General features: G+C 39.9%; 1 protein-coding gene across 3 annotated transcripts in view; it reads right to left on the reverse strand.

Annotated features, from left to right (window-relative positions):
* LOC310916328 (septin-2) overlaps positions 1-27,535 on the reverse strand; it is a 54,993-nt gene that overhangs the window by 14,728 nt on the left and 12,730 nt on the right. For 2 of the 3 annotated variants that reach the window (XM_083873792.1, XM_083873793.1), the window contains exons 1-10: positions 20,263-20,377; positions 15,419-15,470; positions 14,240-14,339; positions 12,714-12,800; positions 11,992-12,115; positions 7,393-7,527; positions 6,802-6,919; positions 2,139-2,240; positions 1,183-1,328; positions 88-171 (exon numbers count right to left, since the gene is read on the reverse strand). In XM_083873792.1, the coding sequence (XP_083729918.1) occupies positions 88-171; positions 1,183-1,328; positions 2,139-2,240; positions 6,802-6,919; positions 7,393-7,527; positions 11,992-12,115; positions 12,714-12,800; positions 14,240-14,339; positions 15,419-15,445 (923 nt within the window). In that variant the 5' untranslated portion in view covers positions 15,446-15,470; positions 20,263-20,377. Of the gene's footprint in view, positions 1-87; positions 172-1,182; positions 1,329-2,138; positions 2,241-6,801; positions 6,920-7,392; positions 7,528-11,991; positions 12,116-12,713; positions 12,801-14,239; positions 14,340-15,418; positions 15,471-20,262; positions 20,378-27,535 lie in introns of those variants that run through there. The other variant, XM_083873794.1, reaches the window with a different exon arrangement.

Below are 27,535 nucleotides of genomic sequence, written 5' to 3' on the forward strand. Positions count from 1 at the left end.
TTACAGGTGGGATTAGTCAGGAGGAAGGGAAGTCCCCTGTCAGTGGGCAGTGAGGAGCAGCAGAGCCCAGGGGCAGCACACACTCACTTGCCAGTGCGTTTTAGCCTCTCGGAACGGAAATTCTCGTAGTGCAAGTCTTGGGTCACCTCCTGCAGGTCCTGCATGTGTGTCCTAGAACATGCAAAAGGCATTGAACACTTGTCATCCTCAGCAAAGCAAAGAAAAACACCCTTTAATCTTCTGTTTATGTTTTATCTAATGGATGTATTTACCAGAAAAGTAAATCCTTACAGACCGAGCCAGCCAGAACTCTACTTTCCAGTTCATTGATCTTTAATTCATTCCTAAGTGCCCCACCAATATTATTCAAAGACCCAAAATATGCTGTCTTTGTCTTGGTCAATAATTACTTCAGACAAGTTGTTTATACTAGTTTCTGCTGTGTTAAGAACCTGGCAAAGACAGTTATTCAGAAAGATACTTTAATTCCAAAGGTACTTTATAACTCTTAAGTGCTGTCAAATATAATTTGTAACTGGGAACTAGGTGGAGCTGCTTGGCTCACACCACAGCTGACATTGCTTAACAATTTCCACTTGCCAAAAGAAAAAAGGAAAACCCGCTTGCTTCTAATGCCCAGCAGAGGGCAATCCCTGCCCGGTGCAGACTGAAATTGGAATGACACAACGGAATTCATTTCCAACAATAGCAAAACATCGTTTTTAAAAATAATCACTTAAAAGCATTTACGCAGGCAGAATATCCGTATCGGCTAAAATCATAACGGGGTGGGGTATCACATTTAACAAAGGATCTCCCATACTGCCAAGAAAATTGCACTTTGCTTTTGGAATATTCTTCGCTTTGAAGAGTATTTTAAAAGCCTCTCCACCCCACCAACTGCACTATAACAAAACATCATTTGGTAGGTACAGGCCATCAGATCAGTTCTCATAAGGCATAGAACCATCACATGTATCTGGCAACATAAAATAGAGAAAATATTTTCTGAATTCAGAGATCAGAGGGTACAGCAGGAAAACAAGCTGCAGGGGACTAAAATGTAACTCTGGGCTGCCATCAGGGCTAGTTTTAAATTAAGGAATGAACGTTGCTATAGGCTTTTAGTCATTGTGGCAGTGACGTCACCACAGGAGATGGGATCATTTTACCATTACTCACACCAGCATTGTGCGCAGCTTGAGGAAATCATTGTGCTCTGGATTTTCAACTTCAACAACTCCCCAGGGATACAGGCGGCCTCTGATTTTTTTCCCCTTCACCTCAATAAGTTGATTGGATCCAATAACAGCAAAGGGAATGCTAGCCTAGTTGAGTCAGAAAAAACAAGTTACTGCTTTGATTTTTGGCTGGTTAGTTCTTGTATTTTGCTTTGTCTTTCTTTTAAAGAAAACACAAAGATTCAAGTAACAGGCAAGAGAGGGGGAAAAGAAATGTTGACAAACACTCTACTAAAATCCTCTCACACCAGAAAACCAATGGATCCCATTCTAGGCAATGCAACCTCTCCTATGAGCACCTGTAGCTTTGTTAGGATCAATTTGTTTTAACAGAGGCCCAGAAGGAAATGACGCTTCACTTTAGGAACACTTGACTGCTGTTCAAGTACAGTCTGGGCATAATGTGTCATCTGACATAACATCATGCATGGAGAACAGCCAACAGAAACAAACTTCAGATGCAGAGTGAAGTAGCTAGAAAGAGAATTTCAGACACATTCTTCAAACACCTTTGCAAGCACAAAGAGGAAATTACTTCAGTAAAACCTTGATTATCTGCTTTAACACGAGGCAAGTTGTTAATTAGTACAGCAACCATAACACACAATCTCTCTCCTTGCTCACATGTTAAAACGTTTGAGTCAGAAAACAGACTGCAAATAATAGTTCATGGTGAACAGTGGTTTACACTTAAAGAGAAAAGAAGAGAAACTCCTGACACACTACACTTGGAATTCTGATGAAGCAGAGACTGGAATAAAAGGGATTATAATTCAGAGCCAACATACAAAGGAAACTGAATTTTTTGACACATTGTAAAAGGAATAAAGTACCTTTAGGCATGTTGTAGATTGAAGAACTACAGCAGCAAAATAATAAACTAGGAGTGAAACTTGCCTTTAAAACTCTAGTTTGTTCTTTAAACTCCTCATCTTCATCAGAATCTGCATCGGGGAGCTGATAAATCCTAATGCCATGTTCAGAAATCTCATCCAGAACCTGAAGGTTTGCAAAAAAGAAAGAATAGTATTCTTATTTCATTGAAGAGGTATTCAGTTAAAAATATATGAAATTGATTTGCTAGTCTGTAACAAATAGTCAACCTGACTCAGTGTCCAAAGTGCAAAGTAACACAAGCTTGAAGATTTTTTAAAAGGCATAAAAGATGAATGTATTTAATATATCAAATAAATCATTTAAAAATGCCAGAAGTTTTACAAGGCAAATATAGAAGCAAAGTGAGGTTAACATGAAAAAAGAGTAAAAGTAACAAGAAGGAATTCATTAGTTACAGAATCAAAACCATTCACCCCATGTCAAAGTACATTTTTGTGTATTTGATATGTTCAAAAATGTAGAAGACAGTGTCTATTGTTTCTTGAATCAAAAAAGATAAAAGCTTATTATCCACTTAAACTGGAGAAAGTCATTAAAAATCCACTAAGAAAAAGACCCTGTTCCTCAACAGTTTTCTTTGCATTAATGTCTGAGGTTAACATAAAAAATACAGTATCTGTATTCCTGGGCACATTCTTTTCCTAATGAAATCACTGCAGGGGTGAGCAGCCAGCATAACTCCAGGTCTTTGGCAGCTTCAAAAGGTGGCACAAGTCAATTCCTTTTTCAAAACCAAAGAGAACGTTTCTGCTGCCACACTACTGAACACACTTAGGACAGCTCTTGTCACTGCATCAAATGTACTTACAAGTTACTTTCAGTAAAGGAAGTGTGGTGGTATGAGGAGAGCATGAAGAATGCTGAGATTCCACAGTGACTCTCTCCAAAGGGATCTTGGGTGTTTCAGCAGGAAAGGAGAACTGTGCAAACTTCCTACAACAGCAACTGTAACCCCACCAACAGCACCTGAACTAAGCAGCTGCCCTGCTGAATGAACTCTCAGCATAGACAAAGTCTGGGCAAATTCAGGGAGAGTTTTAAAGTAATGATAAAAATGTTCAGAAGAGCCTGTGTAAGGACTTGTGATGCTATTACTGCATATACAACTGGAGATTAATTTGGTAGCACAAGCAGACTTCAAATAGAGAGGTCTTAATGAGCCTTCTCTGAGTATTGTTGGGTTCCTCCATCCTCTGTCATGATGGTAACCGACAGCTACAGTAGAAATGAAAATTGTCCAACCAGAACTGGGTTATTAAACAGGTGTTTGAAAGAAAACAATTCTCCAGACCATTAGCAGAGGAAAGACCATGTATGAGGCACAGCTGTTCCCTGAGGATGTTTTCCTGCCAGGTACATAAACATCCCCCGCACTCTCACACGCGCTCACGCTGAGTAAACGAGCCCAACATTTTATAGAGAGAAAACAAATCTGGGAGTAAGTGTTGCCAATGAGCAATTAAGATATTCACACAATGACATTTAAATCAATCGATGCTGTTACTGTTTTGCAAAATGAAAGAGACCCGAACTGTCACCAAATGACAACTAAAGATGCACAGCTGGGATGGGTGGGGCAGCACTGCAGTTCGATGCCTTTAAGTAGTTGCATAAAACAAGAAAGCACATTTAACCTGGCTGAGATCTTTGAGATAAAATGCAAGTGGAACAATAACGGGAAAGCAGACAGCAAGGGGTGCTAGAATAATATATTACAGCTGTTAAACCTAGTGCTTTCCTGAAAGGAAAAAGAATTGCAATAAAAACAAACTGTATTTTATGCTCCTAACAATGAAACAGCATTTTGCTTCTTCAAATCTGAATTTTATTGGCCTCAGAGGATTCTGTGTTCCTAAAGATTAGCCTTCCCATGGGAAATTAAAAAAAAAAGTCAAAATATTAGTTCCCCTCGCATGAAGTCATTCTTTTGAGCATGTTTCCTTAGCAGCCTTGCATGGCACAGCTTGTGAAGCTGTCGTGCATTTCTTCCCACTCAAGAGTTTTAAAAAATAACTTTGAATTCCAGAAAGCCCAAACAGGAATTACTCCAAGCTGGGTTTCCTTTGCAAGCACCACAAGCTAATCTTGCTGCTTAGTCCACAGCGGCAAAACAAAAACATTTTACTTCAGATTGACGGCCAAATGGCAGAAACATCTAAAAAAAGTAAGACTTCAAGCTGCGTCAGCAAAGCAGGACTTTGATTCCTATTCTTGATTAGAGACTCTGTTGGCCAAGATGCTTTGAGTTAGAACAATATACAGTAGCTTTGATTTTCAAAGCTTTGGAAGCACATTATACATTTGACTTAATATAAACTCAGTTTGCAGTGACCTTTGCCAGCAGTATAAAAATAATGAAAACTTGTTTACCTGCTCCCTAACCACTCCCTCAGACTACAGATGCCCTTGATCTTGTTGGACTTAGCCAGTGCATGAATGTGGTGTCCATATGTCTAAATCCAGACTGTTTTAGAGGTTAGTTAGTTAAAAGTTAAATTCCCAGGGAAATTGATTTTAAAATATTTAATGCTCCACTTAAATGCCTCCCTCAAATCTTTCAACATCATTCTGCTCCCAAATGCTGAATGAAAAAGTAAGCAACTGTGAACACTGAGCCTGAAGCACACTGCTGAAAGGGTGAATACAGGAGATTTTATAAAAAGTAGCAGCTCCACAAACAATGTGAGATAAAAATCTTTCACAAAGTCAGTATAGTAACAGAAAAGGAAAAGCAATAAAACCTGCACAATCAGCCACATTTTTGCTTTATGATTTCCCTAGGAGTTCTTTCAATTTGAATGCAATGCACCTGTTGTTACCATATAGTATTCGTGGAGGAACAAAATTAAAGCTCAAGAGCCTGGACAGAGTTTCTTCCAGCAAGATCTAAAGGTCCTTCTTGTCTCAATGAATGAACTTTTTTAAATTTCCTTCCTCCTTTCACCTGGTTCATCATAAAGCTGCTCATTTCTGTACAAGTATCTCCTCCCCTCTTCAGTGGATGTTTGCCTGCATTGCAGACAAGGTTTGTACAGTTGTAACTGTCCCCACTTTTAACTTTCTCAGCTAAGAATGATTCATTCCATTTCTTGGGCAAGTTTTATAAAGCTACATCACTGAGCTTTATAAAACACATCAGTAATGCCAGCAGCACCTCACCTTGTGAAAATGAAGTTCTTCACGTGCCCACAGAAACCATGGCCCCACCTGCCACTGTAGCACTGGTTCACTCAAAAAAGCTCCAAACAAATCCTCTGAATTTAAGTGGAGTTCAGCTAATGTGCTGCTTTGCAAGCATGATTTTATCTATATGATTTTCCCAGTTAAATAAAACTGTAACCCATCTTCAAGAAAACAGAAAAATATTCCCAGCAGGAACACCCTTGGAATAAAGATTTAATAATCATTCTAAAGGCCTACAGGAAGTCACAGAGTCACAATCAAATTGTTATGCCCTGCATGAAAATACAATATAAAAGATATCTTAGCATGAAAATGTTTACTCTGGTGTAAAATACAGACTGCAATGTAGAGGTACTAATTATCCCTACACTACTAATGACTTACTTAAGGGGTAAATCATTAAATTAGTAAAAATTCATAGGCTTTGGTGGGTTCAAACCTGTTAATTTTACAAATTACTGTGCTGGTTTTGAGTCAATTGAACCTGACAAAGCTTGTGATCTCAATAAATTTTACTGGACCACCTCTAAGCATACATAATACAATCACACCACCTACCCATTCCTTTAACAAGGTGCACAAAGTCATTCTCAATCAAAGAGAATAAACCAGAACAAATTAAATATTTACATTCATTGCTCAGATGATGTGATAAAATGGAAATTCGATTTAAGGTTTAAGACTTGTTCAGCCACAAATATTGACATTATTCCACTGGATTCACTACAATGTCATATCTGGCAAAAGCTGGGCTGTCTCGGAAAGGTTTGTCAAAAACCAAAATTTCAAGATGGCAAGTAAACCTTGCAAAGCAAAGAATGATTTTAGTACCACTGTCTGGAAAGACAGACTGTCTTCACTGCAACCCTGAGTATGTCCTGGTGTTTCAGATGAACAGATAACCCAGCAGGAAAAATGCATTATCCCATAACAACGGAGCCACAAAAGCATCCTGCTCACATATTAACCCAACTGTCCTGTCTCTGTATTAGCGTTTTAGTTTGTATCACAGGGGCACTTATTTTAAAAGTTTCCAACCAAATTTTGCTACAAACCATGCAGCAGAGTGCACAACCCAAGTACCTTCTGTATGAAACTGAAGATATGCTCTTAGAACACACCAAATGCACTCCCAGCACTAAGGGACACTCAGGGCACTGCTCTCTCAGAGCATCAGGAACATCTCCACTTCTCTCAGAATTATCTGAACGTTTGTTACAAACCATGTTGCTTAAAACCTGCCCTACTGGGTGCACTGCTCTGCTAAGATGAAGCCAAGAACAGCCACATTCTTAGCAAGTGGAACTGGCAAAGCACATCAGACCTCAGTGAAGATTTCAGTGAAGACACTTTAGGTGTGAGATGGGAAGATTAGGTCCTTGGTCAATACCATTTACCCCTCTCCAGTTTGATATTACTTTATATTTGGCTTTAACATCATACGGGTTGCTCTGTTCTCATGATCGAGAGTTAGACCTACTCTTCTCTTCAGCCTCTCCCTCTCCTTCAGCGTCAGGGTGTCAGCCTTGGCAATCACAGGGACAATGTTGACTTTTCCATGAAGAGCCTTCATGAATTCTACATCTAATGGCTTCAGTCTGCCAACAAGCAGGGAAAAAAAATTAAAATAGGCATGGGGTCTTGTGTAATTTGTTTCATAATAGACTAAATGTGTTAAAAATTATTTATTTCAAGTGTTCACATAAACAGTATTTTCATAATAAATTAAGCCATTAAACTTAATGCCCTCGCTTATCAATTTGGTTGTGCAAAGTTTAAGTTGTAATTAGAATTGTCACTATATAATGAAGTGGATATTAAAAGCATTTCTGTTTCTGGGTGATAAACAATGCCATTTATCTGACTGCCTTGAAATAATATTAAATGCCAAAGGGGACAAAGCAAAGGAGAGCACTAATCTCCACAGACTGTTTTAATTGCACTGGCTAACTGACAGGTTGCTAACTCAAATAACACTACTGCTAAGTTACCAGTTCAAGTAATGAACAGATTTATGAACTGTTATGAAAGTACAACACCCTAAAACACAAAAGCTGGAGCTTTTTCTTACCCATGCCCAAAAGGAGAGATGAAGTAGAAGCAGCAGTGGACTCTGTTGTCTATGATGTGGCGCCTGTTCAGACCACTCTCATCATGTAGGTATCGCTCAAACTGGTTGTCAATGTAGTGGATAATTGTTTTGAAGCTGTGGTATGGGAGGGGGGAGAAAGAGAGGCATCTTACATCAGCTTTAAATAATAAGGAAAGAATCATGAAAAGATAAGAACAGAAGGAGAAACATTGTTATTAAAAACACCACTGTTACAAAAAATTCAACTTCCTAGCATTTTATATGATACTGAGGAAAAATATTTTGATAATGCACGAGGGTGTTTTCATAACAACCACCAAGTGTCAACTTATGCCTAGAGCCAATTTCAAGCGCTACTCTGTTCACTGGATAAAAAGTTCAAGTGCAAGCTCAGAAAAAAAATGCTGAGACAGCACAGGAACAAAAGATTGAGGGTTTTTCTGCCTTTTTTTTCTGGGGGTAGGGGCTGAAGATTTGTTTTTAAACCAGTTGACAAATGACATATCCCGGATATCCTCTTGATTTACAATCCTGACCCTAGAGCCAGGTTTCTATAGTTACCTATGAAAATTCTGGTATTCCAGTCTGTTTGAATTAAGTACAAATACATTTGCAAGTCATGCACTCAAGCACCACATGATTTATTAAGCTATTTTTGTTACCTTACAGAATTCTTTTCTGTTGGCAAAGAAAAATAATTCCTACTTAGTTCAAGACAATTTAAAATATTCCTACAAAGAAGTAAATGAGCACAAAATCTGATCACATAGATTAATCAGGCACAGAGAGTAGTGACCAGAGAGAGAAAAGAAAACACATAACTGAGATAGTTTTAAGCTATTCCAGGGTATGCAGACACCTGCAAACACCATTAATATAAAAGAACACTTTGTATGACGTACTGTAGGGGAAGGAAAATGAGCAGCTGACGTAGATAAGGTTAGACAGATCAGTGTGTATCGTGAACATGTCTTAAACTACTTGAGAAAAAACTAAGCAGAAAGCTTAACTTGAGAAATAGGAACATCCATATTTCTTCTGCTGAGAAAGCACAAAGTTGATGAGATACATTTAAGGAGGAAACAGCAGATACAGAAAAGAAAATTAATAATTTGGAAAACTAACACAGAATGCTGGTAAACACTGCAATAGACAGCAACATCTGACCAAGGGCTGCATGGCTGAAAAGGAGATAACAAAAGAAAGTAACAACAATGATGGAAGAGATCCTGGAGGGAATTTGATTCTCCAAAGCTAAGTAAGCTTTTGGATTGAGAAGGAATAAATCCACAGTAGAATATATATACACACATTTAAATCCTTGCAAGATTTGGCTGTTCTAAGTCATACTACAGAAGACAACAAAGCAAAAGATGGAATTTATTGGGGTTTGACTTTGGTGCTACTGATTAGGAAACAGCATCTTAATACCTAAACATGCTGAAACACATCAATATTGTTTTTGCTCCTGTTAGTCTTCAATACTTCTCTTAGCTGGTAAAAGGTAACGGAACTGAAGACACACAAATAGTAGGACAGAAACCAAACACTAACAATGGGAAAGAACTATCACACATTTCTCTGGGAATGTAATTAGTTTACGTGCAGTTTTCTAGGTCTAACAGCTCTAATTTTCCCTATAAATATGGTGTGAGTGTCCTGTACCTCCTGATTTCCGGGAAACACCTGGCTCACACCACAGTGCTGTCACTGCTTAGGAGATAGCACATCCTGTATTGTAACAGCAAACAACACAAACACTGCATTTGAGCCCACTGGGGGAAAATGAACAATATTATCAAGCTGCCAAAACCCACAAAATATAGTGTTAGTCAGTTTAAAAAAAAAGAAAAAAAAAAAAAAAAAAGAAAAAAAAGAAAAAGAAAAAAATAATTTAGCAGCAGCCAAAGAGCAGCTATTAAAGAATGACCTGTGGCGCTGCAAGCAAGATGAAATCAAGAGTGTGATCAGCAACATCTAACAAGTTCACCTGTAGTCTGTTTTTGTCAACCACTTTTTTGAGACCAGACATCAAAGCAAATCTAAGTACCTAAGCATTATTTTTTCCTCCCCTGATTAGATCCCCTCTCTTCTCATAAAAGATGTTATTTTAAGGGCACGCTTCTCTCATGACCCCAATGTGCTCACACATGGAAAGATGCTGAACGTGTCAAATCTCCCACCATAAAGAATTTTGCTGTTCTCCAAACATACCCATAAACTGACGCCACGAGCAATCCTAGGCATGGGTATGATTCTAGAATACAGAACTCCATCCAGCACTAAAGCTTCCCACAAAATCTTAAAAAAAAAAAATCACCACAGTTAACTGTGGTTCACCCCCAACTTTCCTTTCATAAGTACAGCATCAAGAAAACAAGAATTACTCTGCTTCAGAAAATGCGTTGCACTAAATCTACAACAAATCATTTCCCAATCCAACACTGTTGTTTTTCCAGTCCAGTAGGCCTCCTGGACACACTCCTAGTAGCACAAAATCCTTATCAGCCCTTTTTCTTTGACACAAAATACACAAAAATTTACCTCAGCTCCCATCCATGAAAGTCAAACTCTAAAATTTAGCCCTTTCATCAAGGCACAGAGGCTAAAAGCAATTAGGGAACCTACTCAGCAGAAAGACAGTTGAAACATTCCCAGCCGTTGCTGCCTCCTAGAGACACCATGCCAGTTTGATTTATCTGTGTTCAAAAATAGCCTTAGTAAAATTAGTCACCTTGAAATACAAATCACCTTGAAAGTCCCAAAAAAGAGGCTTTATATATATTTTGGATCATCGTCAGCACTATCTACCAGTGAACCTTGACTGCAATAATGGTCCTTAACACAAACATAAGTTCAAGAACACAAACTTGCTCTTTTCTCTGAACTACCAAGGAAGGAAGATGGTTCCACTGGGTTAGTCCTCACTTCAATTCAAAACAAAGACTCTGTCCATCCAAGTCCCTGAGACATCCTGTAAAGATTAACAGACTTTGTCAAAATGACACTTGCCATGGCTGAAAGGCTTTTCATGTGACGTAACTAGACTAAAGAGACACCATGAACTGCATCTTTTTATTTTGTAAGTTGCAAGTACTATTTGTTCCTGTAGCCTATTTGATGTTTCAGATTTGTCAAAGAAAATTCCATATAAATTGTTCTGCTCAGGTCTGAATCACCATGGAATGATTCTGTTCAGAAAACCTCCAAAGAGAAAGGGGAAAATCCAAACACGTAAGTCTCTAAGAAACATCTGAGCAGAATAAACAAAGGGCATTAGAACACAATCAACAGGAAGAGCTCTCTACAACACAATGCACAGGCTGCAGAGCTCTCAGCTCCAGCGGAAGGAAGCTCTAGTCAACAGTGCACAAAATAAGCAAGACCATGATGCAGCCCAGAAAGATGGCTTTGTGTTATTCCAAAAGTTCCGTTTTTTTCAACTTACTAAAGTAGGAAAAGTGGGAGGAAAAGAAAATCTCACTAGAGCTTCACTTTCAGACTTTCATTTAGTGTATTCCAGAACTTCACTGCCTTCACTTTTGCTCTGCTCCTACATCTACACCACAGAAAGGAGCAAAACCATCTGATAATAGGAACACTGCAGACACATTATTCTGTCAATCAATCAAAGATTGCAAAACATTCTATTAGCATTATATATGTCTATTTTATCTGGTCTTATTTTATTTTTGCTGGTCTTTAACTTATAGTGCAGGACTCGAATCAACCTGTATTAGCTTTATGCTCCATTTCTCTGCACACTGATCCTTGCTTGCCTTGGGATTACCACCACCACTACCAAAAATAAAGTGTCAACAAAATTAACAACTAAGAAAAATAAATATTGTTAGCACTTCCTAAACGACAACCATGCGAAAATTCAAAGTTTTAATCCACTGAAACTAGAAGCATCCCAGTAATGATATCTCATATTTATTTGGAAAAAAATCATCAGCTTTCCGCAGTTAAAGAGAATTACCTGAATGCGATTATTTGGAAATTACATTTATGAACTCAGTAATTCTAACTTTGTTACAAATTGCCCCATTCATTTCTAGCTGCTTTAAAAATTTCTTTCTTCATAATCATTATGCTAAAGCAATTATGTATATTTTCCAGTGTATCTGCTGACAATTATTTCATCCATTAAAGATTGTCAGTTGTATTTGGGCCAGAGAGAGCAAGTGGTAACTTCATCATAAAAAAAACACCAGTTCTACCCAAATTGCTGGTAGTACACATAGAGGATAGGGAATGAAAAAAACTGTCTTAAAAACATGGAAACTGGATGGGCCAGAGACACAGAAAGTAGAAGACACAGTTTCCCCCCACCAGAATTTTGTCCTGTTGGAATGTCCATAGAGACAAAAAGCTGACTGCGGTGCTCAGAGGAACTTTTTGAAGGAGAGGCTGTTAATTTTGAAGCAGAATCATAGACACAGCCTACAAAATTTTTAAAACCATCAAAAGTGGTTAGAAAATTGAAACTGCAAGTTGTAGAAAGTACCAGACCCACTAGAATAGTGTTTGTGTAAGACACACACTCCATGAACAAAGCAGTATTTGCACACATACCAGTCCTGGCTGTTAATGGCATCTCCATATCCTGGTGTGTCAACTACAGTTAAACGCAGCTTCACCCCTCGCTCCTCTATCTCTACTGTAGAAGCTTCGATTTGAACTGTTCTCTCTATTTTCTCTAAAATAAAGGAACATTTGGATTGTTATTTGCCTATCAATTCCTGCAGAGACACCCACAGGAGAGAGCAATAGAGGAGGAACTGCAAGCTCAAGTGTGTTGTAACCTGCATGATATAAAATATTTTATCAAAATACACAAAGCAGAATTTAACATCACGTTTTGTTGTAAGTAAACAAGAAACAATGAACTAAACCATGGGTTTACTTATGACAATATGCAAAAATAGAATCATAATACTCAAAAGCAAAACAGATTCTTTGTCAAAAGGTTATTTACATCTCTAACAGGGATTTAAGACACTACAGACAAAAAGCAGTAAGAAGAAATGGGGATTAGAGCAAAACCACATTTAGGTATATTGATACCTAAAAGGTTTGGGAGCTGGTTTTTTTAAAAGCAACTGATAAAGAAACAAAAGTTGTCTTTGAAAGGAAATCCAAATAAAAAAATGGCAGCTCAACAAAATATAATTTAGAAAATTTAAATACAAGATGACAAAGTGGTGTAATGGGTGAAGAATGAAGCAATATTAACAGAAAGAACATGAAATTTTATAGGGTGAAGTGTGCTACAGGAACTGCAAAACCACATTTACCTGCAGCTCCAGGAATATAACGTTCTGGATAAAGATCAGTCAGGAACAGACTGTTAATTAAAGTGGATTTTCCTAAGCCAGACTCACCTACAAACAAAATAATTCAGGTTATTAAGCATATACACTTTTACTCCATGATTTTTAAAGCACCTTGTCTTTTTCCCAGCCCACATTATGGAGGAAAAATAATTTGTTCATCAAGATCCACCCTAGCTTTTGATATAAAAACATCAAAGGTTCAGCTAAGCACTTTGAAAACACCGGAAAAACAAGTCTCCAGTGTTTTCATAAATGTTACATGAAAATTTTAAGTTTACTGTAACAGATGTCACAATAAAAGCTGAAAGGTCATACAGCACTTGGACTATAGATCTAGAGATAGTTCAGTTACTTGAGGGAAATTACAGCTTTTTTCATTTAAACTTACAAAATCAGGGGCTGTAACTCTCCTGCTGAAAATTTTTGAAAGCTTGAAGGTTTTCCTAAGCTAGAAATTGAACCTGCAACACTGCTGGGAAGATGAATGATTAAAACAATCCCAAACTAACAGTCAAGTTTTGCACCCTCACAATTAAGCCCATATAGGTTCTATGAAAGTGAAAATCATAAAGCAAATTATTCAAAATTCACCTGAGAAGTTTCATGATTCTGTAAGTTCAAAAGACACAAATTTTGTTCTACACCTAAGTAACGAAGTTAAATGTGTAAATTTAACTACTATATCTGAGTTTCAAAAAAATCACTTGTTTCCTAACTCAAGGAATCAAAGGAGTCAGCATTTAGACCAAATGGCTGTATTTATTTTAGATGCTACTAACCTGATATTAGAGATGAAAAAGCTATATGTATTTCTCATCACAATCTACATGACACAAGAACTCCAGAATTATCACAAATTACCTTACAAACACTGCTGAATACTGTCACCAAGTAATCCACCAAATGGTACTACAGAGCACATTTTCATTTTTCACTAACTGCTACAAAAGGGTGACAGTACTGTGGACTCCCTCTGCACATGCACACCATTAAACTGATTTAATGTAAACATAATTCAACACTTGGAAGAGCTTTGTGCCTAAAGGACTCTCCATCAAGAGACTCAGAGGTGCTCATTGACAGAACAGGCAAATTACAGGTTTATCTCTGACACCAGAGTGAGTCAGTACAGAACAGCAGAAAACACAACAGCAGCATCACCATTTCAACAGCAAGATACTCACTGTGGGCAGTCATGCCTTCAATGGGGAAACCAGAGTGAAAGAAAGATTAAACAACTACCCTGTCATCTGACCATGAATTAGGAGTGCAAAAACGTCCTGTTGGCTCCAAGTCATCATCTTTATTCACTATAAATATTCCCTCCTACTAAACATGACAAAATAGTAACAGATGTAATTAGAAAGTGCACAGAAGTTCAAAGATTTTTCTACTGTTTAAGTCAATTGCTAAGTAGGAAGATGTATGCATCTATGTGAAAGAAATGTTGATCTTGTATAACAGTCAAAAATACTTAAAGAACTCACCAACCACCATGAGTGTGAATTCAAAGCCCTTCTTCACAGATTTCCTGTGAACCTGGTTGGGCAGATTAGCAAATCCCACATAGCCAGCCGAGTCGGAAAACTGACAAAAAAACAAAGGTTGAATATAAATGAGATCCCTTTCCCCCTAAAAAGCTGAAAAAGAGTTTACTTGTTTCTACACAATAAAGTGCAGGGGTATATAAAACACTAGAAAGAATAGAGATTGAAAGAATTTTTGCTGCAATAGCAAGGCAGACCTTGAAAAGGCTCATTTACCAAGCAGGCTGATATAAATAGAAATCAGATAAGTACGCAAACAAGTCTCCCCTTGGATAAAATAAAAATAAAAATCTGTAAGCTTGCAAGAACACACTATTATTAATCTTTAATAAATAAATACAGCACAAAATAAAAAATTCTGTTCAAATTTGGTGTCTGCTGCTACAGTCTTCTATAAAAATAATGGATATGCTTACAGGTAAAAACCAAGAACATTGTACTAATGGGGGGATTACTGAGATACAATCACACAGAGATGGATCATTTGCTTGTTAAGTAGTTCACCTATCTTCACAATCTTTACTTTACAACACAAAAGCAGGAAAAAGAAACATGCCTGCTGAAAAACTTACCAAAGAGATAGAGCTATAAACAGGGCAGTCTGCTCCACCATCTGTTACCCATTGACTGAAAACCTAATAGGAGCCTAAATAAGAACTGCAGCCACCTGATTTAGGGACCTATGGGCTACCTGGAACCAAATGTCTTCTTCACAGATGAGTTTATGATGAGAACAGGTTTTTTACAATGCCATACACTTCCAGTGATGTGGGGGGATACAAGGGAAATCACTTAAAAGGTAATTATTTATTTACTAACAATCCTTTTAAAGCCCATCCAGGTGGGCAAAAACATTAGAAATGAAGGTTTGTTGTATGAAATTTCCATAGGTGAAGGTACCATTTTAACTTTGTAAGCAGAGACTGAATATCTGGTGAACAGCAGAAAGTCTATCACTAGGATCACATACAATCTTTATTTCTACTAAGCAGTTACTTTTAAGAAACACATCTGAAGCAATAATTCATTCACAATTTCAGCACTGCAGTAAAATTACAAATATTTTCAGAAGTTGAATAGAGTCTAAACAAAATTTTGGCTACACAGCCATCTCTTTACCTTTACTTTTTCACCTGACTGAGACATGTTTCTTCACTTCAAGTTTCAGACACTGGAAGAAAAAAAAAAAAAGTGCATGTCAGCTGACTTGAAGATCACATTACTTTCAATTTGAACTGATAAATTGCATGTAATAATTTTATTCTAGTAGAACAAAGTGTCACATACTCAAGGAATACCAGAACAAACAAGCCATAATCAAAATGTCTTCCTTCCAAAATAAATCACAGGAGTACTTAATTTAAATACTTCAAAATTTTAAAACAGAAATATTCCTTTAAAGTGCAAAATATTAAAATTTAGTATCATAACAAACTTTCACCCATGCTGTCTTTATAGAAGGATGGTTCACAGACAGGCGAGCGTAATGCAAATGTTGTCCAAACATTACATTTGAGAATTATTACCATGTCCAAAAATTCTCATGAGAACAGGACACCTACATGATTCCCAGGTAAGGGTCAGAACATAACATCATTTTCAGCGACTTCAAAGTGCTGTTGCTGGATAGGACACTACACTTGGCTAACCCACGCTAGACACAAAAATTCATGCCAGTGTGAAGGACTATCAAAAGAGATTTGTTCTTCAGTTTCAGACACCCAGAACAGCGGGACTTTGGCAAGCCCTTATCTCTTTACTCAAGGATGTTAGCTGTGCTATAGATTAGTTATCAGGGCAATAGCAAGGCCCTTTCATTTAGAGCAGCCCCAGAGCAGGGACAGGAAACGCAGAAGCGGCAGGAGCACTTCACAGCTTGCTTTGTTGACAATGCAGCTCTCGGCCTGGGGAAGCAGGGAAGTGACCTATGCAGGCACCTGTGTGTTCAGACTTTCCTGTTGGGTAGCACGAGTCATTTTAGCAGGACACAGTCCAGTTTCTGACACTGGCAGTTTGACGGTCAAATCCTGGCAGAGATACACCAAGCTCTGGACTGAAGGAAAAGTCGAAGTTGGCGCAATTGCTGCTTGGAGTTTTAAAGAAAACAGATCTTCAGATCCCATGGGATTTCACTTGCCCTGCAGCAGGCATTTAAAACCCTGGCAGCTGTGCAGGTACCAGCTACCCTATGAGCAAGGAAAGTTGTTTTTTCCCTCCTCCAACTACTTTTCCCCCATACACAGCTCATTTGCTTACTAATGAAAGTCCAATGCATCCATTGCCTGGAAAATAGGGAGGTCCTGATTCTAACCATCTTCTGTCAGCCTCTAACTGTGTATTCCCCAAAACATTCTTGAAAACATCCCTTAAGAACAGTTTTGAAAAACAGAGCTTACTTTCCTTTGACCAGCATGCAAAGGCTCATTCCAGCCTTCAGCCAACCATTGTCACAGATCCTTAAAGACACTCACAATCCCACGGACAGAAGTAACTCATTGCTCTGTTGACATCTTGTTTCTAAGTTTGGAAACCTCTGTTGTCACCTTGTCAATAAAATTAGTAACATAGTTCAAGAATTTAGAAAAGCTCGTAGTTACTGAGTGCCCATGCAGATATACCTGAACCATTTCTCACAGTAATGCCAGAGGAGAAGTCACCCAGGCCCACTGTCCATAGATAAAGGAGAGACAGGGGAGTGATTTAGGTTTTAATATGCATGGCAAATTCCCTACTTCTGCTTTCAACTGACAGTATAGTCACATCCATTGTAGCATTACTCAAGTTATTTGATTAAAAAGCAGAAGAGTCAAAATTGTTGTCAACTGATTATGACACATTCAGCTTCAAAATTAGCCCGTCATCTCATAAAGAACATTTCTTTTCATAAAACCATTTGTTCCACAATTGCAGCTTACAAAATCTGTTTCCTACAAGGCAAACCACATCACCTTGTCTCTTACTCTGACTGCAAAGTTGCTGTAGCCAAAGCAGCAGCCAGGAGCTCTGATCACATCATGACTGCAGCTCACACTTTGAGTTAGTAATCTCCCAAGGTCTTTTGTTAGAATAGAAATGTGCGAGCTAAAAGTTACCTCAACAACAACAAACCCCACAGAAACACCTGCTGTTCTACAACACCTAAGGCACCGGGGTTCATCTGGGAGCTCACTTGCTCAGCCTTGACATTTTGCAATTCCTAATACTGCCCTCAAGAGGTTTCCTCGAAAATCATTCCACCAAACAACTTCCCCGGATGACCACGTGCTGCCTTCCCGAAGCTCTACCACACAGCACAACCCAAAACTTTGGACTTAACAAAACCTTAAATCTTCTTCCAGCACCGAAGAACCACAGCACTGTCAGCACTGCTCACAGGTGAGAGCTTGGCCCTGGACCAGTCCCCGCTGCGCATCAGTGGCCACAGAAACGCTCAGCTCTGTCTGCACACAGCTGACTCAAACCAAAACAACACGAAGCTCAGTCTCTGATAACACTCTAGGTAGTTCCCACACCTGGAAATTGTAACATCTAATTTCTTATCAACTGTCCTGAACAAAATGTGTGTAAAATCCCCAAACTAAGGCAAACCAGAGCAAGAGCTGTATCTGTTCTGTTCTCTTTAGATTTTCAAAGTACTCTTTCAATCAGTATGAGATAAGCAAAACAGCACATACAAAACAGCTCAAGGAGAAAGGAAGAGATAAGATACATCTGCAACAACTTGCAAAAAGCAGTGAAACTTTATCTGTAAATAATGCTGGGCCATACTTAGCAGGCCTAGCAGAAAAAAAAAAAGAGACACTGTGCTACAGCACAGGAATGTCCAAATCTGGTTTTGAACAGTGGATAACATAACAAAGTTTCATTTTGGATTCCAACAAATTCCTATCCTGAACAATATGATGCTGGCAATGCAAAGGAGCAAAGTGCCACCAAGCTCAGCTGCAGCTGGAACATGCCATCCCACCACCCTCTGTTAAGAGCAGTATTCTGGTGAGAGAGAAAGAGAGGGGAAGGAAAATGGGTCATTTCCTTTGTTCCTGTCAGGATGCAAGAAGTAAACTGTGAGGAACAGGCAGACTGGGAGCTTCTTAATAGGAACCAGCACAAAGAAAGCACCACTGAACATGTACAAAGAGCGTGTCCATATAAGGATATCAAACAACATTTTTAAATAATCACTTCAGAGTGACCTTACAACCATCTCGACAAGCAGAACAGCCCTCCTGATTTCTCAAATGAGGCTTCTTCCTTTCCATCAGAGGCTACAGAACTCAGATAATTTTTTTTTTTTTGCAGTATTTAATAGCCATAAACAGGAGTAAAGACTTAAACAGGTTTCCCAGTGCTGGAAATGGTCTCAAAAACATCAGCATTCTGAACTTCTCAGAACTCAAGCAGACAGAAACATCAAGATATGTCAGTAAAACAGTAGTAGTTGTGGTTTCTCACTAAAAGAACAACAAAACCCAAGGAAGTGTTAAATATTGAGTCACATCAATAATAATAGAAAAAAAATGCACAATTCTGTGACTCATAGTGCTAACAAGTGTGTCCAGCACAGCCTATTCTGTATGTCATGCTTTGTTCCTGGCATGTTCTCACCTCCACTGCGGGAAACCCCCTCCCCTCACTCCCTCTAGATCAAAAACCCCAGGTGATTTCATTTTTCTTCATTAGAAATATGAATGCTCTTTTACACACTAACCATTCTGCCTTACTCTTATTCAGGAAAATGACTGCATCACTTCCACCAAAGACAGAATTACAGAAATTGCAACAACCCACCTGTGACCTTTGCAGACAGACCACACTAAGTGTGAGCCACTGCTCTGGCTTGGAATTGATGTTCACAGCTTGTAAGGTCTACAGACTTCCTTCTGGTATTGTATTTGAACCAGAGAAACTGTACAGGAATTACTACTGGAGTGCATCAAAATTTGGAGCATCCCTCTGACTCTACAGCACACATATGCACAGCAAAAGGAACAAGGGCTGAGTTCAACCACTTGTATGAGCACTATTCTTAAAAGGTCAAGAAAAAGCAATGCACGAACCTAAAGCTCTAATCTTAAATAGTTTATTTAAAGTTCCATTTCAATGCTAACATATGACTCTAAACAACTTCCTTTCATACTTTTTTTTTTTTTTTTTTCAACTAATACAGTTACTTGAAGCACGTAAAGGAGGCAGTGATACCGTTTTGTAAATGATCAGGTTCAGGGATGATGTTGCTCCTATGCAAGCAGCTTTTGACAGTATTTTTGCCGTGTTACTGTGTCAAAAAAGCACTGTTAAACAGACCTATAATTGTGAAAAACTGGGGCTTTTTAAAATTAAAAATATAAGCATATTAGCCACGATCACCCATCAGGAAAGAGGCAGCTCCGCCTCACACCCACAGAGCTTAAATATAACCGTGTACAGTCCGCCAACGCACAGCAGACTGGTAAGTTTGCATTTAAATCATTCCCAAGTCGTGCTTAAAGTCTCACGATACCGTGAAGTCTCTGACCCACATGTGAACAATAATTAAAGACAAAAAAAAAACCCAAAAAAGTAAAACCCGGGTTAGTGTGTTGCCAGGGCAGGCCCGGGTCGCCCCGAGCAGCCGCGCTCCCACGGCGGGGGCCGCGATTTTAAAAGCATCCGAGGAATGCCCAGTGGAGACAGCACTTCCTGCTCGCATCTCCGGCTACCCCAGCACCGCGCGGCCTTGTCCGTATCTCAAATTAATCCTTGCCTCGCTTTAAAAAAAAAAATAAAATCAAGGTGTGCGCGAAGCGGCCCGACCGCGGCGTCCCGGGGCTCCTGCCCCCCTCGGGTGTATTCTCCCGTCCCCACAGAGCGGCCGCACAAACCCCGCCGGCAGCGGCGGCGGGCGGCAGGGCCGGGGCCGTGCCCGGCGCGGGGAGCCCGCACAGCGCTGTGGGCGGGGGACGCGGCCCCTTCCCGCCGCTCACCTGAGGCCGCGGCCGCTCCCGCCGCCAGGCCGCGATCCGCCGCTCCGCCCCACGGCCCTCCCGCATCCCACCAGCCACCTCGGCGGAGCGCCCGCCTACCCCGCGCTACTCTATGGTCCGGGGCCCTGCCAGAGACGGCAGAGAGAGGCGGCTCCGGGAGCAGCGAGAGGAGGGACAGAGCGTCCTCCGCCCGCCCCGCCGGGCGCGGCCATGGCGGCCCGTGGGCGAGGGCTGCCGCCGGACCGTGTTCAGAAGTGCCACATCTACACTTAATGGTTTGGCTTCTGTTTTCTGCCCAAACGTCGTTGTGTTTTGGGATTGCTCCACTTACAGCGGGTTTTAGCGTTACTCCTCAGTGCAAAACTTGGTTGGTGTGATAAACGGGAGGAAATCGAGTTTAAACTTTGTGCTGTTTGACTGTAATGCAGCGTGCAACACCAGCCTGGTTGGTCTGCAGATCCTCATTCACACATGAAGCAAATTCCTGTCCCGAACAAAAGATCCAAGGCGCTTGTTTTACGTACCCTGTTCTCTCCCCAGGCTTTCCCCCCGGATCTGTTCCTGTGGGAGCCCTGGTCGCTCGAAGGGCCGAAGGGCCGAGGGCGGGTCTCGCCTGCAGCTTCTCTGAGGTGTCAAACCTGGAGTGCAGCTGGTACCCACAGTTAGAGTACAGAAACAGATCGCTTTCCCACATGAAACAGTGATACGTAGTCCAAACTCTAAATGCAACACTGTCAAAACTAAAACACATACTGGCAGAAGTACTAGAAAGGCTTTTTCTGACATTCCAGTGGCGAGAACTGTGTTCAGGAAAGTTCCTAGACTTCCATCCACACATTTTGCGAGGGCAGCTTGTATGTGTGACCTAGCAGCAAATCCTTTGACTTAACATTCTGAAGACCAAGAGACATTTCTCTTATGCCTGTATTCCCATCCATTAAGGAAACAGGGTTGCAGCTCACAACAGGAAAATGTGGAAGTGAAACAAATGCCCCTGAAGGCAGACTGGCTTTATTTGTGTTATAAATGTATATTATAAAATTGGCTTTTCACAAATATTAAGGTGAATGCTGTATGTATAATAACTTTGCTGTAAGGATAGAGTTATTTCTGCTATTAGCAAAACTTAGACATGGTAGTGGGATAGCTGATATATAGTTATAGTTATGGTTGTAATTTGGTTGGGATAACATCCAGCAAACATTTGGGGAGCACCCTGCTGCTGACATCAACATGAACCATCTGTGGAAGATGAGGACCAAGGCCCAAGATGCAGGTGATAACAAAGACACAGCCAAGAAACACACGTGTTCTAAAAAGGAGGACCCAAGGAGGAACCATGCTAAACAGTTCCTAGAATATGGAAACTAGTTTGAATATGCAAGACTGATGCAATATAAAGAATATTTAAAGAAGGCCTCTGAAATAGCAGGCCGTGCACTTGGCTGAATGCCAAGTCACCCAACCTGGCCTTACTTTGCTTTTTCTGTCTCCTAATTGTCTTTTCTTTTTTCCTTTTTTTTTTAAATTAAACCTATTTCTTAAAATTTACCAAGAAAGTGAACTTCATTTTTGACATTTGCAATTCACATTGTGCTCACATTATCAACTGGGCATTGATGGGATCTGAGTAAGAACAAGATAAAAGCCAGTGAAAGCACAAGCAAGTTCCATTTCCTAGGACAAAATGTAATGTTATTACTCAGAGTTCTGATACATACTTCCTTCCTGGAGGAGTTAAAAGATGGCATTTCAGTCTTCTTTAGAATTTAAGGTTTTATTTTAAATTATTCCATGGATTTCCATATATGTCTTTTGTACTATCACCAGAGGAACAACAACTGTGGCAGTTTTTCTTTCACAAAATTAGAACACTGTGATGCACAAAAGGTTTTGCACACATGTGCTGCTATTGTAAACAACTGCTTAGTATTTGAAGAAATTGGCACAGACAATGCTGAACTACAGACTCCCATAAACACAGAGACAGGTGGAAGGTAGTGCTTTCCCATGACTGTCACTCCTTTCCTTTAGAAGGATTTAGTACAAGGGGTGAAAAAGTCTCCAGAAATCTCAAATCCTTCGCTCTTGAGGCATACCCAAGTCATGGCTGAATCAGCTCGCTGACCAATTGTGACACAAAATGTTCAGGGAAGCAACAATCCTCCCGAAGAGGTGCCATTAGGCCAGAAAGTGATGTAAGGGAGGGCACTTGGGGTAAGAGCTGTGGTCAGTCCCAGGCAGTGCCCTGCCCCTGCAGTGCCCAGGAGCAGATGCTGAGGAAAAGATAAAGGTGCCTGTGTATCCTCCCGGCTTCCGGCAATCTGGAGCTCAGCAGCTTCCTGAGCCAGAAGCTTTATCTTGATAGTTCTCCCTTCCATGAATTTTTCTTCTTGCTTTTTGAACCCATCCCAACTTCTGGCATTAAAGAGCATCCTGTGACAATGAGTGATACAGTGGGTTACTCACTTGATGAAAATCTACTTTTGTTACTTTTGAAACGTGTTATGAGACTCGTTATAAAACTGCAGTTCACAGGAATGTCAGGCAACAGAAGTGGAATGGTTTAGGTGTGTGTGGCTGAGCAGTGCTGCACTGCAGACACCTACAGCAAATGCAGCCCCCCAAACACATGCTGCATGTTTATTTCTCACATCAATATTAGCAGAGGTGCAAACAGAAGAAATGCTGAAGAACACGGGTTAAATAGTCTAGAAATGTTCATGCTGTGAACAGCAGTCTGACTGTGAATCACTCATTCCCAGAATTATTATTTTTGAAAGAATTTTGTTTAGTTTTTTCCTCTGGAAGTTCCAGTGCTTTTTCTTAAAGTTCCTGATACATCAGGGTTTACATTATCAAAACACAAAAGTCCTTCCTTGAATTCAAATCTCAGCTTTGTGTAGAGTCACATCTTAGTAAGTGAGAAATTTGCTTATACATTCAGCAAAAGACATTATGTATGTCTTTTGTTCCAGTTCTTACCAGAAAAAATGGTGATACTGATTATAATGAAATAAGTACAGCCAAAACCTAAAACCTAAACTGAGTTTTGATAGATAAACCAACTCCACATTCCTTGACATTACTTTCCTTAAGATATGCTGCTTAAAACGTGTTTTTTTGTTGTTGTTGTTTTTTGGTTTTGTTTTTTTGTTTGTTTGTTTTTGTTTTGTTTTTTTGTTTTTGTTTTGGTTTTTGGTTTTTTGGGGTTTTTTTTGTTTTTTTCAGTTGTGAGATCCCTTTTAACTTGATTTTCTTTCAGGGCAGTCTTTTCCTCACATGGATGAATGTTTGGTTTTTGAGCCTAAAATTCTGAGTGATTGCTGTAATGGCTGCACTATAAAAGCAGTTAATGGAGGTATTGACTCACTACTGTAAGACACTGAGCATTTTGAACTCTCCCAGTCCTCTCTGGAGATAAAATTGCCCATGGACTGATTAAACAACTTAATCATATACATAAATCCTTTTCATTACCATGAGATTTCAGTTTGTGTTTGATTCGAAGTATTTGTGTATGCTTTGCCAAGTTACAGTACATGGCTCCAGGTCCAAACCTTTTAGAAATAAATCTGCTGCACACTGTGGGTGACATCCTCTTTTAAAGGATTACCAGAGAAAAAAGTACTTTGAATGTAGCTATTGGGAATGTCAGTCAGATGAAGTAATTTAGATATTCCCTGGGTTAATTTGTAGGATTTGGGTGTGCTGAAAGACAGAAAATTAAGGGTGAAGTTCCCACTGATTTAATCAAAATACTCTTTTGTGCCGGGCTTTATCTATGGAATCACCAATGGGGAGAACCTTTCTAACATCTTGAATTTCCTCATTTTTGCAGACATGCTGCATCAGGAACCAGAGCTGTCAGGCCCAGGGAAAGCTGGTCTCACTGATGAGCCCTTCTGAGACCTGCAGCTCAGAGCTGGAGCCTGGGCAGGGTCTGAACAGGAAGCCACTATGTGTGCACACACCAGGATTTACTGACACAGGCTACTTTACAAGAAAATCTGCAACAGATAAGTATTTTCCCTGCTGCAAAAAGATGTCCAAGCCTCATTTTCAGTGACGCACTGCAGGAAATGAAGATTATATTTGATTTATAGTAGCCTCAGAGGAACAGAAGTGTTTCTTTTCCATTTACAGGCGCCTACAAGCCCTCCTTTTCAAGATGCTACTTATGGCAATGAAGAAGCAATAAGAAAAGCCTACAAATATTCTTCACTACAAGAGACATTTTGCACCTTTTCACCAATAACAGCCACTTTCCTCTTTTTGTTTCCTCTTACTGGAAACAAAGCTCCCTTTTAAGAAGAAAATCAGGATTGACCAAACAGATGTGTGTTATTCCCAAAAGCAGGACTTGTCTGGGACACGTAGGGGCTGCACTGCCGAGAAGAGGGGTCCTAGACCTCCCACACCTTCTCAGCAATGCACATTTCTTGAAACACAAGATAAATGTAGTATATTTCCCATCACTAACCCTGACTAGTTTTCAGTAACTTCATGGTCATGTCTTTATTAATTACTTTCGACATCTGCAATATATATTTAAAACAATGGCATTTGTCCTTGCTGACGCTGCTCTTTACAAACTGACATCTCATGTGATTTCCCAAGAATTACATGGGAAAGAGATCTAGCAGGAACCTGGTACACCACAATCTGTGGAAGGAGGCTAACTCTGGAAGAGGACAAAATTAAACTATAGTTGTCCTGAAGGAAACATGATGTAGAATGGACCATTAGGCATGAAACAATGTGTATTTCCTATAGCTTCCCCTCCATCCTGCCTATGCAAGCTTTAATATGTTATGTTCTCAAGATCTGTCCATAGCATTAGAGAGAAGTATTTGAAGTGGCATGGCCTAAGCATATATCCAGTGGGATCTTCTGATGAGTGGGATGATCAAACTCATCTGCATGACATTCTAAACTTTAGGAAAGGGCCTTCATTGATTGACCATATTAAGTGCCCTGGAACACCATTAACATGAGGTTATGTCCAGTGACACCACAGTGTTCTCTGCAAAGTTAAATCCAGAAAACAAGGTGCTGAAGGGTTGGGTGCCCAGCAGCTCACCAGTGCAGCCCAGCTGGTCCTGACTGGGGTGACTGGAAATGTTCTCAGCAGGGCGTGTTTTAACAGACATGAAGATCAATTCCAACACTAGGAAGTTTCAAGTGCTGCTCTGTGTGCAAAGAAATTCAAGAGGGGCCATGTGGAACTTAGTTTTAATGATGGTTTACCACTATTGTTTTCCTCATTGAGTGAGGAAAGCACCTGTAACACTGTCTGAGCATTCCCACTGGCTGCACTCAGGCAGAGGATGTGTGTAAAGAGCAGAGACTGATACAGGGCTAGGGCCACTGTGTCTGGAAAGGGATCTACAGCAGCAAATATATGAAGCCTGGAAGCACATTTATAACTTCTTTCAGTGTTTTTCCAGCTACATATATCCATTTCCTTCCTTTCTTTTATCTGAGTCTAGTCACATCAGCACTGAGAGGGAACAGGGCATCCATTTCTCAATCCTGACGGGCAGCAGCAACACTTGTACTAAAAAAAAGTGTTGGATGCCACATCATTAGCACCAGTTACTGAGAACTCGTTCTTGCAAAATTCTGGTCTGGTTTTCTCTTTACTCAAAAGATGATCTAAGAGAAGTGACAATTTTGTGTTAACCACTTCAGCTTGTTTCCAAAAAAATCATCTCAAAATAAACCCAGTGGTGAAATTGACCACTTTCATTTTGTAATAACCTGTTCATTTGACAAGGACTCATTTCCTATGTGCCAGTCTTGTGTCATGTAACACTGAGGACACATTGGCACTGCTGACACACAGGAACTTCCTGGAGCCCTATCCTAGTATGGAATCTCTTCTGTTGGGAAAAGAAATGCATTTTAATGGAAAATTCAGAAAGAAGTAATCTTCACTGAGAAACCTCAGGCTTTCCAAATAAAGAACAGCCTTTGCCTAACCCTTCTGTGTTTGTAAATCTCCCAGCCTTTATTTCAGCACTAATTAGAATACAAAATATGGCACAAAATCTATCCCTAATAGGATTCCTAATTCTTCACCTTTGCTTATGTCTGATCCAAAAGTTATGGTAAGCTGCCTTGAGATCATTGGGATTTAATTAATCTTTTGACTCATTCTCCATTTTATACACACAAACAATACAAGGTTTGTGCATAAGATTGATCCCAAATGTCATTTCCCCCTCTGTCTTCCAGATGCTTATTAATTTAGGGATTAGAAAGAGCAGAAGCACTTTGGTAAGGGACACTCCACAAATTATAAACCAAGTGTGCTCTGCACACTACATTTCAGGTCCCCAAAGGCAAATATATCCAAACATTGCTGGTGGGAAGCCTTGGGGCTGAGCAAAGCTCTGGCAAGGCTGGATGGCTGGGCACAGCAGGTCTGTGCCATGGGTCAGGGTTCATACACAAGGACAAGCAGTCCTGATGAGAGCCTGGACCCCCCATTAACAGCCCTCCCAGTAACTCTGTGCCTGGTGTTTGTCCTGATTGTCAGGAAAGGAGCAAAACCACAATCACCTCTAATCCCAGAGCCCCTCTTGCTATAGTATGGCTCCTGTGCAATTGTTCTCAGCTTGAATACCACTTCCGCCCATTTTCACAGGCTGTAAAGCCCCCCTATGTATCCCCTTAGAATGATTTAATTAATACATAGCTGAAGCAGAAATGGATGTAATGACAGGAATGGTCATTTGTTAAAGAGCTACTTTGCTGTAAGAACATTGTGCCTTTGAGTTTAAAGAGATCCAGACTTTTCCAGCAAGGGTTTAACTTACAAGGAGCAATTTTCTTTGCTTAACACCCCAAATAAAACATCATGCTGATTTGTACTTCCTTTTATGAAAGCAGAATCTTTTCATTTCTGGGAATTTAATTTCCAGTGTTTTGACATTAACACGTAAGAAACCACAATGTGCTGAGGCTGATGATGTCCTCAGGGGCCCCAGCAGCTGTTTCAGTCAAGGTAGCAGCAAGTCAAGTAAGCAAACCTTTTAGCACCTTGCACCAGTGGTCCCATTATGGGCAGTCTGTGCAAGAAACTTTTAGGATCAGGGAATAGAGTAATTAAAAATGGAGGTTGTTGCCAGTAACCAGGATAAAAGCTAATATCTGGGATAATGCAAAGAAACAGACAAAAGTGAAATACCAGGAATGGAAATGCCTCTAAGCAGAAAGGTTCAGTTGCCCTGTGATTATTAAGCATGTGTTTCCCCAGAGAAATAAT

This window comes from Zosterops lateralis, assembly GCF_965231275.1.
Source record: "Zosterops lateralis genome assembly, chromosome: 17".
NCBI lineage: Eukaryota > Metazoa > Chordata > Aves > Passeriformes > Zosteropidae > Zosterops > Zosterops lateralis.